The sequence below is a fragment of the Nyctibius grandis genome, chromosome 2 (assembly GCF_013368605.1).
Source record: "Nyctibius grandis isolate bNycGra1 chromosome 2, bNycGra1.pri, whole genome shotgun sequence".
In the NCBI taxonomy this organism is placed as follows: Eukaryota; Metazoa; Chordata; class Aves; order Nyctibiiformes; family Nyctibiidae; genus Nyctibius; species Nyctibius grandis.
In genome coordinates, this window is record NC_090659.1 from 49,790,749 (window position 1) to 49,808,230 (window position 17,482).

Genomic DNA, 17,482 nt, shown 5'->3' on the forward strand with positions numbered 1-17,482 from the left:
CAGCCTCTCCATAAAGATCAGATTAATTTGCAAACCAGTTATCACATACCTAAATAAGCAACTAACAATAATATAAATACATATTATATAAAAGGTGTTATATTACATTTGAGGGAGAAAGCTATTTTCTTCTTGCCTGTGGTGCATTTGTGTCACACTGTCAAATGTTTGTTAAAAAGAAAAGAAAAAAAAAAGCTCACATTGGCACATGGCAACATGCTTAAAGGGGTGCTGGGTTCAAGTAAACACTGAATATCACATCTGAGATGAAATCATGGGAACTAATGATGATTGTCACATGGTAGAGGCTCCAGGGCCTTTTGCTGATACAGTCAGCTGTCAGACATGCAACCAGCCACCTGCCTTGCTTCAGCATTTTCTCTTATTTTCTCCTGACACCGTAAGCATAACTTAGCTACATATATTCTTGTCAAAAAAAAAAAAAATGGTTCGGAGGCAGGTTCTGTCTTTTCTAAAATTGTTTTTGATACTTTTTTTTTTTTTTAATCTTACGAATAGAAAATTTAGAAAAATAAGACTGGTTGTTTTGAGAATCTAGACTGCACTTGGGATTTTAGCACTTCCAATTTCCTTGCTTGAATGTAAGTCAGAGCTGGGGGGTCCTATCCCTCAAATAGGATCACCTACCCTAATCTTCAGATCCTGGAATAAGAGCATTTTTTTTTGCTGTGGAGCAGATGATTGCCTAGAGAGTTTGTGCTATGACACGGGCCTGCCACCTTCCTCAGGCAGCTGTGCAGGGTAAATGGAGACACCAAGGATCCTTGAAGACCACTGCAAAACTGAGGTAGATGCCAGGTTCCTGGAATAGCCTACCATCAATCCAGAGGGTCTCAGGAAGAGTTTACTGGACCCAAGATATCATGAGTTAAGCATTTTAGGCTTCACTAATTAGCACTTGCTGTAATTTTAGTGTCTCATTTTTCCTGGAAGTAACGGCAGCTGCTGCCTCTCCAGAGGAGCCTTCAATCTCATGGACAAAAAACTCAAGAGTGACTACAAAAGGAGAGAGATATTTGGTCTGCTACTAGGCCAAAACCTTAGCTCTTTGTGAGGAATAGAAGAGCAAGGGATAATACAAGAATTAACCACTGCCATCAGCTCTCTCTGATCATCAGGGAAGCAATGGACAACCCTCAACCTCAGGAAAGTTTTGCTGCTTTTTCAATGAAACAGAGATCATTTGTGTATTGGTGGCTATCAGATCTAATATCAGATTGTTTTAAGTCTATTACTCTTATATCACAACATATTGTATACATTTGGAACCAGCATTGAACCATATAGCTGTAAATATTTAGAAAGATGTCTCTGATCGATATACCTCAAGCAATGAGACAGAAGACTTAACAGAAATAGTAGTGCCACACTAATACTTACAATATGCACTAGTTTGGAATGAATCTACCATAAATTAGATTTAGAAAGTGTAACTTTACGGTGAATGTACTTATACCATGGATGAATTTGACCTATTTCATAGAATCATAGAATTGTTTTGGTTGGAAAGGTCCTTTAAGATCAAGTCCAACTGTTAACCTAGCACTGCCAAGTCCACCACTAAACCATGTCCCTAAGCACCACATCTATACATCTTTTAAATACCCCCAGGGATGGTGACTCCACCACTTCCCTGGGCAGCCTGTTCCGATGTTTGATAACCCTTTCGATGAAGAAATTTTTCCTAATATCCAATCTAAACCTCCCCTGGCGCAGCTTGATGCCATTTCCTCTCATCCTATCACTTGTTACCTGGGAGAAGAGACTGACACCTGCCTTGCTACAACCTCCTTTCCGGTAGTTGTAGACAGCAATAAGATCTCCCCTCAGCCTCCTTTTCTCCAGACTAAACAGCCCTAGTTCCCTCAGCCTCTCCTCATAAGACTTGTGCTCTAGACCCTTCACCAGCTTTGTTGCCCTTCTTTGGACTTGCTTCAGTACCTTGATGTCTTTCTTGTAGTGGGGGGCCCAAAACTGAACACAGTATTTGAGGTGCAGCCTCACCAGTGCCAAGTACAGGGGAATGATCACTTCTCTCGTCCTGCTGGCCACACTAGTTCTGATACAAGCCAGGATGCTGTTGGCCTTCTTGACCACCTGGGCACACTGCTGGCTCATATTCAGCCAGCTATCAGCCAACACCCCCAGCTCCTTTTCCGCCTGGCAGCTTTCCAGCCACTCTTCCCCAAGCCTGTAGCGGTGCTTGGGGTGTTGTGCCCGAAGTGCAGGACCTGACATTGGCCTTGTTGAAGCTCATACCATTGGCCTCTGCCCATCGATCCAGCCTGTCGAGATCTCTCTGCAGAGCCTTCCTACCCTCAAGCGGATCAACATTTCCGCCCAACATGGTGTCATTCGCGAACTTACTGAGGGTGCACTCGATCCCCTCATCCAGATCATTGATGAAGACATTAAAGAGAACTGGCCCCAATACTGAGCCCTGGGGAACACACTTGTGACCATCCACCAACTGGATTTAATTCCATTGACCACAACTCTTTGGGCCCGGCCATCCAGCCAGCTTTTTGCCCAGTGAAGCATATGCCCATCCAAGCCATGAGTAGCCAGTTTCTCCAGGAGAATGCTGTGGGAGACGGTGTCAAAGGCTTTACTAAAGTCCAGGTAGACAACATCCACCATCTTTCCCCCATCCAGTAAGCAAGTCACCTTGTCATAGAAGGAGATCAGGTTAGTCAAGCAGGACCTGCTTGATAGATATATAGTACGTCCTATTGGAACAATTAGATAAAAATTAGCTGAACTTCCAATGCAAACTAACTTGAAAAATTTTTATGAGTCTTGGCTATAAAATAGTCATAAAAAATCTAAAAGATATTCAATGTAGTGTCTCTTATGTATTGAGAAATATATTGAGTCACACACAGAAAAATAGTAGTGAATCACCCATTACTGAGTAGTCAAGGAATTGGATAAATATTTGACTCTCAGATTAATAGGAGGAGGAATTTATCACAGATATGCTTCATGTATTGTATTCATGAATTGTCATGTAAGACACAGGTCATACACTAAATACAGGGTTTGGGAAGAAACTTTCAAAGGTCAAGTTTTCCTTAAATATATTTCTTTTTTCCTCTCTATAAGACCTCTCTATATTGATTATTCTCTGAAAAAGATAGCCTTTTGAAGAGAAGGATAGATGCATCCCAGTGCCTTAATTTCTACCTTCCTAGAAGAGGAACAAGCTACAATAGCTAAAATATGCTTGTCACAAAATCTGAATCAAAAATTCCATTGATGCCCCTTGACCTTGTTCAGCTCATTACAGAGAGCACAGATGGGAAGTTCAGATGTGGATTAAAGCTCTTTCTGCACATTGCAGTGCCTTCCCAGCATCTTTAATGAAACCCCTCTTGAGATATGAACATTAAGCTGTGTTCCTTCTGGCCTGTTCTTCATCAGGAGTAAAATTCTGCCCTCAGAGTTTATTAATGATTCTGATGATGATACATGAGATGAAACAAAGCACAGCTCATTCCACAAAACCAGCATTTACTTTTCTAGGCTAGGAGAAACATTAAAACTGGCAATGACAGGTAGTTCTGTTAGAAAATTAATGATATGAGGCTCAAAGTACTGATTGCATATCCATAAGAGCCTTCATGTTCAAAGGGGTAACATTTGATTGAACGGCGTTTATATTTAGAAAGATGGGATGTTTCTTTCAAGCACTATGTTAGATTTGGATGAATTTCTTTTAAATGCATTTCACATTTCCTTACTTTTTTCTGCAATATTTTGCACACTTTTACACATCACTTAAGAAAAAAATTGAACATTTAGAAGGCTAAAAGTATATGTTTTAAGACCTGACTGAACAAGCTGGACCATCAATAGCTGGAAATTTTGCTTTCCCCTATTTTCAACTGAACTGAAAACACTTGAATTGTTTGTGAACCTTTGTGTGTATATTTTAGTGTCTGCAGTAGGAATGGCATTCTGGGCATGCCCAACTTTTCCTGCCTTGTAGCAATCCTCCAGTAACAGGCAACTCAGGACACTGTAGACCTCATTAGGGAAAAGATAAGTAATTGGCTACAAAAAAAAGTCATCATTTCTCTTGTCTAAATCTAAGGGGCTTTTTAAAATGAACAGTGTCTGCAGTTTGATCAGAACAGCAGTAAGAAAAATAAAGCCATGAAAACACATTAATCAATTCAGTCTTATCATTTTTATTCTGGCATCTTGCACTGCAGCTCAATATTATTGCATCTGGTAAAGCCTGAAGCATGGCCTTACAGGTTGCTTCAGACCTCAGGTATGCAGCTAGTACAGATTCCCACCATAAAACTCCTTGTAGATAATTAAAAAGTTAGTGGACCAGATGCTCTAAACAAAGTGTAATGGGTTTGTCAGCTTCATTTTGCTATGGCTGTCATATGCTGTCACCTGAAGGAGTGTCATGAATTTAAGTTAATCTTGAGCACATGGATGGGGAGAGGAGGTGAAACTGTGCTGGGCTGAAAAAATGAACACCTTGAACAATTAACTGGCACGCAGGTGTGGGTGCAAACATGCTTACATTACTCTGCAGTGTGCCTAGTGCTCTCAAATTCAGAAAATCCAGAACATTCATCGTCCCACCACTGACTATCTAAGGAAAACCAAAACCATGTAGGTCAGCTGGAAACCAGTCACGTGATTACTTTAATGGAAAAGAGTTCCTTCAAGTAGCTTAGCCATACAGCCACTTTTGCCTACTATTTCACAGAATCACAGAATCACAGAATGTTAGGGATTGGAAGGGACCTCGAAAGATCATCTAGTCCAATCCCCCTGCCGGAGCAGGATTGCCTAGACCATATCACACAGGAACGCGTCCAGGCGGGTTTTGAATGTCTCCAGAGAAGGAGACTCCACAACCTCTCTGGGCAGCCTGTTCCAGTGTTCGGTCACCCTCACCGTAAAGAAGTTTTTCCTCATATTTATGCGGAACCTCCTGTGTTCCAGCTTGCACCCATTGCCCCTTGTCCTGTCAAGGGATGTCACTGAGAAGAGCCTGGCTCCATCCTCATGACACTTGCCCTTTACATATTTATAAACATTAATGAGGTCACCCCTCAGTCTCCTCTTCTCTGAGCTAAAGAGACCCAGCTCCCTCAGCCTCTCCTCATAAGGGAGATGTTCCACTCCCTTAATCATCTTCGTGGCTCTGCGCTGGACTCTCTCTAGCAGTTCCCTGTCCTTCTTGAACTGAGGGGCCCACAACTGGACACAATATTCCAGATGCGGCCTCACCAGGGCAGAGTAGAGGGGGAGGAGAACCTCTCTTGACCTGCTAACCACACCCCTTCTAATACACCCCAGGATGCCATTGGCCTTCTTGGCCACAAGGGCACACTGCTGGCTCATGGTCATCCTGTTGTCCACTAGGACCCCCCGGTCCCTATTTAATCTGAAATGTTCTTACTCCCTCAGAATAAAAAAAAAAAATAGTAGCCATTAGTAGAGAGTGATCTCATTAGGTTAATAGCTCCTAATGCATTTTTCTTCCAATGATTTGTCCAAATACTTTTGAATCCTTATAAAATTTTAGCACCCACAATACCTATGGTAGGAGTTCCACAATTAATCGTGCTTAATTTCTCATTTCCAACCTGCATTTTGCTGCCTGTGTCTTATTTGTTTATTCTTATGCTGTCATAGTCCTTCAGACAGAATACCTCCTCTTCCTCACCGATGTTTATGTGAAACCTAACTACCTCAATAAACTAAATTTTATGGCAGAATCCTGAAATTATTTCCACAATGCTCAAATCAGTGCTGAATAGAAATAACCAAGACAGTTTAATATGCTACTTGAGTACCAACCAAAAGTAGCACAGCAGCCTCCCTTGGCTCAGGAGGATAAATTAACCCAAATGAAGAACAACACTGACAGAATATTTTTATTCAGTAGTATATAGTACTTTAAAACCATATGAAGAAAACGTGATCATGTAGAGTAAAATCTATCAAAGATTACTACACTGGGATCAAGTCACAGCATTGATTCTTTCTTCAAATTCACAGGGAAACACACATTCATAACATGCATTGGAATGGATGCCAATGTTGTAGCATCTCTGTATTAAGGAATCCTGCTTGCCACATGTGGTTAATCGAACCAATATCTGGTCCACAGAGTGGGAAAGATCTGTCGCATTGCATAGCAGCCCTGCATTATGCCATTGGGTTCAACTTTTCACATAAGCAGGGTGCTAAGCACAAATTAGCCCAGCAACAACAGACACACACCTACCACGTGCCCTAATATGCCAGATGATTCATCTCATCGCGTAAAGAGTTTTCAGGTTATACCAATACTTTCTAATTCCTATAAAAGACACTAGAGAGCTCCAGGAACCATTCTTGAACAAGATTTTCCCCAGAAAAGGGCAGGCAGGTTTTACTAACCATTATTAGCACACTGAGATGGTCCCTTGCTTATAAGCCACTGTTTTCTCCTTATTTATCCTGGCAACGGGACCAAGTAGAGCTCAGTATTCCTACCGAAGGAATAGCAACTGTCCCCAGTGCAACAACAGTGTTAGGATGTGAATTAGATGGCACTAGAGGAAAATACTCTAGAAATGATTTGAGATTAGTATCACATTTCTGAAATATCAAGGGAAATTTATACACAAACTAAGAAATTTCAAATATTAACCTTATTCATGTGTGTGTAGAGATGCAGGGAATATTCTCCGAAACGTGTGCTTTTTTGTGCTTGCCTACAGTGGAAACTGTGAAGATTTGTCTGTGTGCCAGGGAACAAACAAAAGGGATGCAGAGGGAAGCGGTGCTGTGCTGCAACTTCCACAACCATTTTTATTTTATTCAAAGACACTTGGAATCCATAGTCAGTGTGTCCCTTCAGAAACTTGTCATAGCAGGCAGTAATAAATCATTCAGGCATTCACACAGTCATTCACTTCCTAAGTTCCATTGAGTGCCGTGTATCTTGAGACTGCTATGAATGTACACAACAATGAAAATACAGCTGAGTTATGAAACAAACAAATCACACAGGAGATGTTCTACTATTATAATTGTAGTGCTAAAAGTGTTCAAGGAAAAGAAGACAATTCAGTGTAAACCTAAAGACATAAACTCTTGCTATCAACATGACCAAAAAGGTTGACAAAACTATAAAACATTAATTTAATATTCCTCCATGGGTTTTTTCCATCTGGCAAGAAACTATAAAGAACGCACATAGGAACTGTGACACATTCAGCTTCTAATTGATCCTGTGTATCTCCATCTCCATAGATGGTGGTACATGTATGATGGTAATACATGTATGTTTTCAAGGGCAGAAGGGCTCTGAGCTAATAGATATGTTAGGAGGAACCTCTGGAAATCAAGATGTATTTGAAACTTTGCTGTGCAGCAGAACTTTCTGACATTCACACTGATATCCTCTCTCTTTAAGTAAAAACCACAGAGCATAACTTACTTGCATTCAGCAACTGTCTAGCTATTAGGGAATGTAAGGTTTGCAGTGACTTCCCTGTCCATTAGAGTTCACCGTTTTTGGATACTGCTAGCACAGGACCTATCAAATTTATGTGGTAGGTTTAATTAGTATCTCTGGACAGGGATTTAATTTTTAAGATCACACACTCCTTTCCCAGTATTTCAACAAATCAACAGCAGATTGTCACAAGGTAAGAGTAGCTTTGTGCAGTAACTAAAGATAGCTGAGGTGCATACAGTTCAGTGACAAATGTTCATTAGCAGGAAAGCTCATCCAGGAGGTATCTACCTTCTGTTCAGTTGAGTATGCGTATTTTCCACACATCTGAATTAAGCACACCACTATGTATTTTTGCCCAGGATCACTTATGTACATAGATCATAAAAAGTGGCAACGTACTGATAATATTTGGGGGGAAAGGGAGATGTTTACACTGGCAGATTTTTCAAAAACTTTTCCCTGGGGAAAAAGAAGAATACACCCTGGATCAGCTGAAATCCAAATCCGGTTTTTGAGTGAAGATAACTGTTTGTATACTATTCATAAATGGAAGACAATACCCTACTATCACAACAGAATAGCTATTATGAAGACATTAAATAGTGTTATTCTTCTATCATTTTTTAAGAGATGATGGAGAAAATGCTATTTTCTAAATAGAAGGAAAAAACAATACATTTCCCATTCACCTTTGGAGAACACAGATCTTCAGTCATGGAGTTTATCAAAAGAAAAGTCTTTAGTGGAGATCTTTTTAAAAATGCTTGTAAAACATTCACATTGTGTCATTTGGGTTACAAAACAATGTAGGTGTACCCACGAGCAGACAGCTCTCAAGCTTTTTCAAATGAATCAGCATGAGGACAACTTTTCCTCACAGTAATATTGGACCTCAAGATTAACTCACCTGACTTTTGTTTTCCATCCATTTCACCAGTGTTTTTGTTTTGCCTGTTAGGTTGGTTTTAAATATACCAACAACACTGCACACAATACAGCACTGGGACTACTGGACAAGCTGAGCAATAAAAGGAAAATAAGATTTACAGTAGTTACACCATTTACATTTATTATGAAACAGAGAGGCATTACCATGTTACTTGATACAATCTCAGATGTTCAGGGATTGCTGGGCTTGTCCCCAAGCTGTGCACCTCCACAAGAAAACCGCGTTTGCATGTCACATGATTTTATAGATTAACATAGCACAGACTGGTGCAAATATCTGGTCCTGCTGAAAGTGTGACTGTAGTATCCACTAAAAAGACTGGTTCTGGCAAAAAAACTGAGAGTAAATCTACAGAAGACTTCATGGCATAAGTCCATCGACCAGGAGTGCTAAAGAGGAAAAAAAAATTCCCTGAATACTTAAGCAAACCTAAACTTCCTATACCTGTTGTGGAATGGTTGAACAACCTGACAGAAATCAGAATATACAACAATAACGCATCAAAGCAGTACTTACAGCTAGAGAATATCAGAGGACATGAGTGTTCATCCATTGGGAAATTGTGCAGCTGCAGCTGGCACTCAGCATTGATGGTAAGCCTATGGAGAAACCAAGCGTCTGTTACTACACGTCAGCACTAGGAGGAGGCAGGGTAACCTTAGGTATCATGCAAGAGTCCTTTGACATCTGTAAATAAGGCCTGAAAGGAAAGGACCTATATTTGCAGATTGTTCATTGGCTGTATAAGCCTGACCCAAAACAATAATAATGATCTAAAAGCACAAGTAATTTCAGGCACATCATTAAGAGTTTCTTAATCCCAGGAAATCTGTGCATATGTTTTTCTTTAGACAACTTCATCATTGAAGGACATGGGATGGAAACAACTATTCTTTACAAAAATAACAGGAAATATGGCTGATGTGGTAGTATGTAATGTCACAAAATTAAAACATTGTAAAGAATCTTATAAGGAACATTCTCTGCATTTACTTATAGTGTGAACTTAAAATTCTTTTGGTTATTTTGGCCTGTCACTCAGAAACTTAATAAATCTTTGTATGCCATTCCTAGTTGTACAGATATAACAAACAGATCAGCAGAAATGTCTTCAGCCCCACTTGAAAGCTTCTTTTACGTGATATCCCTAACACAAAGGACAGTATGAATGGAGTTGATTTTAAAATAACTATTAAAATCAGATAATCTTCAGTCTGATAGCAAAGTAAATCTATTTACTCAGGTAGATTGCATTAAGTGCTAGTTTATCATACAGTCTTTTTCAGGAAATAGACACATTAATTGAGTGCCTGAATTTATGCAGCAAGTGTGGGGCATGAGGTTTTTTTGTTGGCTTCTCTTTTTTTCTTTCATTTTTTAAACTAATTCAAAAGCTAACAAACTGGATAGGGAAAGGTTTGTGTCTCAGATTTAGGGTGGCACAGAGAAAGCCTCTGTCTTGGACAAGGTCACCTGTGAGGAACTTAACAGCATTTTTGCACTGACACTAGAAGAGGATTTGCAGTGTTACAGCAGGAGTGCATTCGCATCCAAAAGCAGGCAGGTAAGAGGATGGAACGGCATGGAGCAGGATTGAACCTTGTACACTTTCTCCTGAATACAGAACACTCATCAACACCTGACAGTACCGGAACATACAGTAGTTACTGCTTCCATGCCATACCAATTCTGTGTGCTTACTTAAGTCAGATAAATAATTTTTGAATTACACAGTGTTATCAATGAACAATGATCATTCTAAGAGCTCCTCCTGTGTAAAAAGGAGGCTGACCTCAGTGGGCAAAAAGGACTCAAAACATCTTTCACAAACTAAAAATGCTCATTCAAACAGTCCACTGGGTCAAGTATTACCCCTTTTTCAGCTGTTTTAGACAAATTTTGAAGTCCATTCAACAAAGAGTTTCTTTAGTGACAGGCATCTAAGTCTAACTACTATTAGGTAGTTACTTAACTCACCCTGAAGTACCAAAACAGGACTTAATAGAAAAAACAAGGAAAAAACTCAACAACCCAATCCTAAAGACTTCATTGACATCCTAATCAATGAAGTCTTTAGCTAAAGGCTACTGAAATGAGCAAGAGCTCTGTCACAGTGGAGCAAGAAGGGAAGGGCACTAAAAATGTCAGTAGCATTTCCTGCTGTTTAATTCCTTTCTTATTGTTTGCTAAAGACTTTCTATTGGAGCCCAACTGCAATTGCAAGAATGATCAGAGTATGCTATTGCACTGAGAGGGTTGAATACAATCACTGAAGAAAATATAGTGTGAAAGGGATGTTTCTGAAAAAGTTTGCTGTGTAGAATATAGCTTATGGCAAAACTCCCTTCTGAGAAATTCATCTCTTCCATAGGAAACACATATTTTGATTTCCACAGGCTTTTTAATGCAAATATATACAGTATTTCTAATACCATGCAGTTGATGGTATCACAAAGATTAGAAAAACTCTAGAAGCCTTTCCTCCAGCAATTCGCCCTTTTGATGAGATGTGACAGACTATCTTTCAGCATGACTTATTTGAAGAATCAAGTATTGGCATTAGCATGAATCTAGAAATACTTCATCCAGCTCTCCATCTAACTCCAATCAGAAAGGTTTCTGACAGTTTTTATGGGACTGCATGCTCCTGATTTTATTACAAGCATTAAAAAGCCCAACTTCTACAATTCAGACAGACCTATTTCCAATTCTCAAGGTTTCTTTTTTAGAAAGACAAGACTTTGTTCTTTAAACTTGGCAGTACTTACACCTGAATATTTCAGTATTTGTCAAGCACAGTCAGGTAAGCATCAGGAAGAAAACAGCAGAGAACAAAGATACTGCTGCAAATTACTACTACTACACCAGAGGCGGGAGAAGCTTTCAGCCCTGCACCTCCCAGAGTGCTCACCTGAGGGTGTACAAGATCTTGCCGTCATTCCATATGCGGAGGAGCTGGTTGGGGGTGGTGATCCAGTGAGCCTCCGCCGTCTTTGAGTTACGAAATATCGTGTCTGGGATCCAGATCAAGCCAACCATGTTGCTGTTCAGAGTCAGTATTTTCATGGTGCTGTTGAAGCGAAGACGGCTATCTGTCCACGTCTGGGCAAAAAATATATCAATTTGATATTCCTGCAATGAAAGCATGATATGCAAATTGAAATCAGTTCCACACTTCCCACTATTTAGTGTTTGACAACTATCTGGGTGTAAAGCAGCAGGATAAGTTCAGGCCAATGGAGCTGTGTTTTCTTTTTTTACTGCCCGAGGAAATAATTTTTTTCCTTCTTTTTTCCGTCTAGCTACTTCAGAAAACAGGCCAAACATCTCATTTGCCTTGGTCCTGTGCCGTAACAATTTCTGCACTAGCACATTCTTTTCCATTGTCTCTGAAAAGTCACATCTACAAGGTACAATTTGCAGAGCCTTCTTCGTCTTAGGGCAGACTGATAAAACAGGTGTGAAGGATGAAGAGGAGCAACACACATAAGCTGGAGAATGGTAAATTCCCCTAATTCTGTCAATGTTTTTTGGGGAGGGAGTTGTGTAAATTCAATAAATTAATTGTTCTGTTTGTTACCAATTGTTCAGCCACTCTTTTCCAGGCCACACTACAGCAGAGTTGAAAAGGCACGTTCGTGCTTCTTTACAGACACCTCAGGTACCCCAAATGCTAAGAGCTGAGCGGTCACTAGCTTACTGCCCTGAATAGGCTAATATCATAATTCACATGAATCTCATCTTTTCTTTCACTCCATGTTTACTGCTGTGTTTCTGTAGGTAAGCAGTTGTAGTAGGTATAACTGCAGAAATTAAAATACACATGGACAAACAGGCAAAATGATATAGGTGAACGTACAAGCATGCTGATTTATGCATTTAATACCTCATGGAAGAAACTGTGTAAAAAACAGTATTTGAATTGTGAATTCCAGCCACCAGAGGCTGGGAAAGGTCACATTTGATTTGCTTATGTTTGTCTTCCTATTTCCAGACTGCTCTACCTGTGAAGCCTGTGGAAATGGCCACCTGACTGTCTCAGTACTGCAGGGCTGTCTGCATCCAAGACAGGGATGGCGTTTGCAGATGTGACACAAAGCGTATACTCTACAACACAGGCTAATACAGGGGCTGGAGATAATCCAGAGGAAAACATCTCCTTAGGTCCCCTGGTAGATGAGCTCTTGGTATATATATCTGAACAAAGGAGAAGTAAGGCTGTGTGGAAAGTCCAGCCTTTGACCACTATGAACTTGCTTTTTATTGCATTTTTGTCGATTCCTAAGTTTTAAAAGGGAAGGTGTAAAAAGAAATGCTATTATACAAACAGTATCGTATATTTTTTTATTTATATATAGTTAGAAGAGCTTGTAGTCTGAACTGAGGACAGTGTTTTTGCTAAGAGCCATATGGTTCTTCTGCGCTATTACATTTTTGGCAGGCCATCCTTCCAAAGCTGATGTTGTAACACCAGGAAACCTAATTCACTGACACTGTAATCCTAGTCCAAAACACACTCTGGGTCTCTCATCTCTATATGGCAAATGATCAATCGGTACATAAGTAGTGCTAGCACGTATCCAAATACCAGGTAATAGATCACCTTAGGAATTAAAGTCTAGCCGCCAAAGGCATTAAGGACCACTTTTCTTCGTAGCCTATCTCACTACCATAGCCTTCATCTCACTACCATTTTTCATTGTATTATGAGTTTTATTTTCTCAGGGAAGCTGACAGATTTGAATGTGAAGAGACTTTCAACTTGATGAGCACAAAGTTGCACATCTACACACATTTAAAGGATGCAATGTAATGTACACAGTGTACCCTTATTATTCAAAAGGACACCCTTAATTCACCAGGTTTAAGATAGTAGAGTGCTGATCTTATTTCTTTACAATCAACACTGTACCGTTTTTGTCCTTGAAAGTCCGGTGACAAGTTTGGCACGTTCAGTTTCTATAGAGAAGAATATGCCAGACATGTCTATGGGTTTCTCCAAATGCTGAGTGAGTAGAGTTGCTTTTTTTAGATCACATGTGAGAATCAGTATTTATAGAATCAAAGACCATTTGTATACAGCTGGCTAATGACAGTGCTGTCCTTTCACAGGACCAGTTTTTGCATATTAATATTTGAGGTTATTTTATATGAATGCTTTATTTTGACTGAATTTAGGAGCAGCCGTAATTCCCTTCTAGTATATCGTACATATTTAATGTTACTTAGGATTTTAGGATTTTGGATATTTAGGATTTCTACCCCACCAAAGGAAAGAAAGACCTTGAGCTCCATAATACAGTGTCCTGAGAAGGTGCTGCAGCTAGATCTGAGCAAAGTGGGCACCAGGAGCAGTATAGATGTATCATTGTGGTTTCCATCCAGGTAAACTACTCCGGCTGAAAAAGAGATTACATTAGCCTTGAAGAAGGGCCGTGCTAACACCACTGTCCAATTCACATTTTGCATCTCCTTTGTTTATTACTGCAACTAGAATGTGCCGGCAATGATCATTATTCAAAATATCTCTACAAGGGGCCACTGTAACTCCATTCACATTAATACAAACATTTCAGTGTAAATTAAATGGTTCACAGATCTGATTTATCTAGTTCTTTAAAAAAGGCATTTTTCTTTTTGTAAACTGAGGTCATAAAAAACAAAGCAACATTGTTAAAAGAAAAGTCAATCAAAGTTGTTTGAAATTAGTTGCATTGACTTTTTCAACACTTTACCCCCTTTTTTTTTTATTTAAAGTATTTATAGTGTTCAGTCAGAATGAGCAAATTACAAAACAAAATTTTCCCAGTAAAAATAAATGCACATTTCCATTTAATATCGGAATTGAAATTTCATCCTTTTGATTCTCTCCATTAATTCTTTTTAGAAGTGAACGTTAGATCAGTACATCCTTTACATTAATCTTTGGAATTGCTTCAGTCTTCAACCAAGCAGATAATGGGGTATGATGTTCATATCTTCACTCTACTAGGATGGTATAGAGGTCACTTTTGAAACTGGCACTCAGTTCGTCACTTCTAATGGAGCTAAGCCTGTGTACACTTCAGGAAAATTACTTTTATCTTCACTGACAACAGATAGATAGTCAGTTCCCAGCTTCCATATACTGCTTTGCACAAAGCTGATACAGTGATCTCCAACACACAGCATCCAACAAGAAACTGCCAGAAGAAAGGTTTCTATGTTGGTCTCATATGCAAGTCAATATAATAATATAAGAAAGGAATGTTTTTCACTTGCTAGCTAATACCTGCCATTTTAGATCTATATGAAATGTAATGGTTGCACTTAGAGAGTTCAGGCAGGCCATCAGGTTTCAGCAAAATGATGCCTCAGATGAAGCAACATCCACCAACTTTAATAATATTGTTTATGTTCTGTTCTACCACTGCATCAGAAATGTTGTTAATATCCTTCTGATTCTTTCTTTTCCCTTTTATTTTTTGACATTAACTCTTGACTACTATAATGAACACAGGAAGAAATAAAAAAACCAGCAAAAGTTTCAATAAGACTCTTCCCAGTGCAGAAAGGTGAAACTGTGTTCTCCATGAAACGACGCCAAGGTCGTGTACAATAAAGTGTTCTGTCACTAAGTTTTCTTGTCTTACAGGTACCTAATTTGCCATGCTACCAAAACAGACTCAAGATTTTTCCTACTTATAACATATATTCACACTGTGCTTAGATGCGTTAACTGAAGCTACACTCCAGAGCAGCCACACTGCCAAAAAAACACTCTCCTTGAAAAGAAGTAAAGGCCACCCCTAAGGGGAAAAATGTGTACATGTTAACATGAAGGAGATTCTAGGGAAATCCTATTTCTTTTAGTACATCACATATTCCTGAAATAATATTAAATTTCTCTGATGCAAAATTCAGGTATAAACTTGAAGGGATTGATAGAAGAATAATTATCAATTTTAATACATTTCATTATGTTTGGCTTTAAAAGTAAATTCATAAAGCATGTCACATGTTAAATTCCCCACACTTAAAAACTTCATCAAAACAGAATCTCTTTGAAGATTCCACAATCTATCCAAATCTGATTACATAAGGAAAATATTTTTTAATAAACAATTTTAAGAAATTGAAAGAGCAAGAATGTGAAATTAGAATATGAGAATGTTTCCCAGTCAAAGACTCCTGGCAGTTGGTGACCTGCTGTGCCAGTTGGACACCCACAAGGCTATGGGCCCGGATGGGATTCACCCCAGAGTAATGAAGGAACTGGCAAATGAACTTGCCAAACCACTCTCCATTATCTACCGGCAGTCCTGGTTAACTGGAGAAGTTCCAGCTGACTGGAAATTAGCAAATGTAAACACTCATCTACAAGAAGGTCCAGAAGGATGATCCAGGGAACTATAGGCCTGTCAGTCTGACCTTGGTGCCAGGCAAGGTGATGGAACAGATCATCCTGAGTGCCATTACATGGTACATGCAGGACAATCGGGGCATCAGGGCCAGCCAACATGGATTCATGAAAGGCACGTCCTGCTTGACCAACTTGATCTCCTTCTATGACCAAGTGACCCGCTTAGTAGATGAGAGCAGGGCTGTGGATGTAGTCTATCTAGACTTCAGTAAGGCATTTGACACTGTCTCCCACAGCATCCTCCTAGACAAACTGGCTGCCTGGGGCTTGGATGGGTGAACTCTTTGATGGGTTAAAAACTGGCTGGATGGCCGAGTCCAGAGAGTGGTGGTGAACGGGGCAAAGTCCAACTGGCGGCCGGTCACTAGCAGTGTTCCCCAGGGCTCAGTTCTGGGGCCGGTGCTGTTCAATATCTTTATAGATGATCTAGACGTAGGGATTGAGTGCACCCTCAGCAAATTTGCAGATGACACCAAGCTGGGGGGGAGTGTCGATCTGCTGGAGGGTAGGAAGGCCCTAGAGAGGGATCTGGACAGGTTAGATAGATGGGCCGAGACCAACGGCATGAGGTTCAACAAGAACAAGTGCCGGGTCTTACACTTTGGCCACAACAACCCCATGCAGCGCTACAGGCTGGGGAAAGAGTGGTTAGAGAGCGGCCTGGCGGAAAGAGACCTGGGGGTGCTGATCGACAGCCGGCTAAGCAAGAGCCAGCAGTGTGCCCAGGTGGCCAAGAAGGCCAATGGCATCCTGGCCTCTATTAGGAATAGTGTAGCCAGCCGGTCTAGGGAAGTGATCATCCCTCTGTACTCGGCACTGGTGAGGCCGCACCTTGAATACTGTGTCCAGTTCTGGGCCCCGCACTTCAAGAAAGACGTTGAGGTGTTGGAGCGAGTCCAGAGGAGGGTGACCAAGCTGGTGAAGGGTCTGGAGGGTATGACCTGTGAGGAGCAGCTGAGGGATCTGGGGTTGTTTAGCCTGGAGAAGAGGAGGCTCAGAGGTGACCTTATTGCAATCTACAACTACCTGAAGGGAGGTTGTAGTGGAGTGGGAGTCGGCCTCTTCTCCTGGGCAACTAGTGATAGGACAAGGGGACATAGCCTCAAGCTTCGCCAGGGGAGGTTCAGGTTGGACATTAGGCAGAATTTCTTCTCAGAAAGGGTTATTAGACATTGGAATGGGCTGCCCAGGGAGGTGGTGGAGTCACCATCTCTGGATGTGTTTAAAAAAAGACTGGACATGGCACTTAGTGCCATGGTCTAGTTGACACAGTGGTGTCAGGGCAATGGTTGGACTCGATGATCCCAGAGGTCTCTTCCAACCTGATTGATTCTGTGATTCTGTGTGACATATACAAGTACTCAGCTGAATCTGTAACTACATAACTTCAAGCCTTTTAAGAAATTTTAAATTATCAATAGTTTTTACAGTTTCTGGAAAGACATGTTTTTCAGTAAAATTAAATCAGTTTATTTGTATTTTGTTTGATCATATGAAAATATAAAGCCTCGTTTCTGGCAGCTAATATGTACCTCTGAGTGAAATGTCTTTGTTTTCTTTTTTCTTCTCCAATGATGACTACCTTATGACCAAAGAGTTTGGCATCAGTTCTTTTTTGCAACTTACC

The 17,482-nt window shown here is 40.3% G+C and overlaps 1 protein-coding gene across 1 annotated transcript in view; it reads right to left on the reverse strand.

Annotated features, from left to right (window-relative positions):
- GABRG3 (gamma-aminobutyric acid type A receptor subunit gamma3) overlaps positions 1 to 17,482 on the reverse strand; it is a 366,619-nt gene that overhangs the window by 163,215 nt on the left and 185,922 nt on the right. The window contains exons 4-5 of the mRNA XM_068423230.1: positions 11,365 to 11,585; positions 8,970 to 9,052 (exon numbers count right to left, since the gene is read on the reverse strand). Of these exons, the coding sequence (XP_068279331.1) occupies positions 8,970 to 9,052; positions 11,365 to 11,585 (304 nt within the window). The remainder of the gene's footprint in view (positions 1 to 8,969; positions 9,053 to 11,364; positions 11,586 to 17,482) is intronic.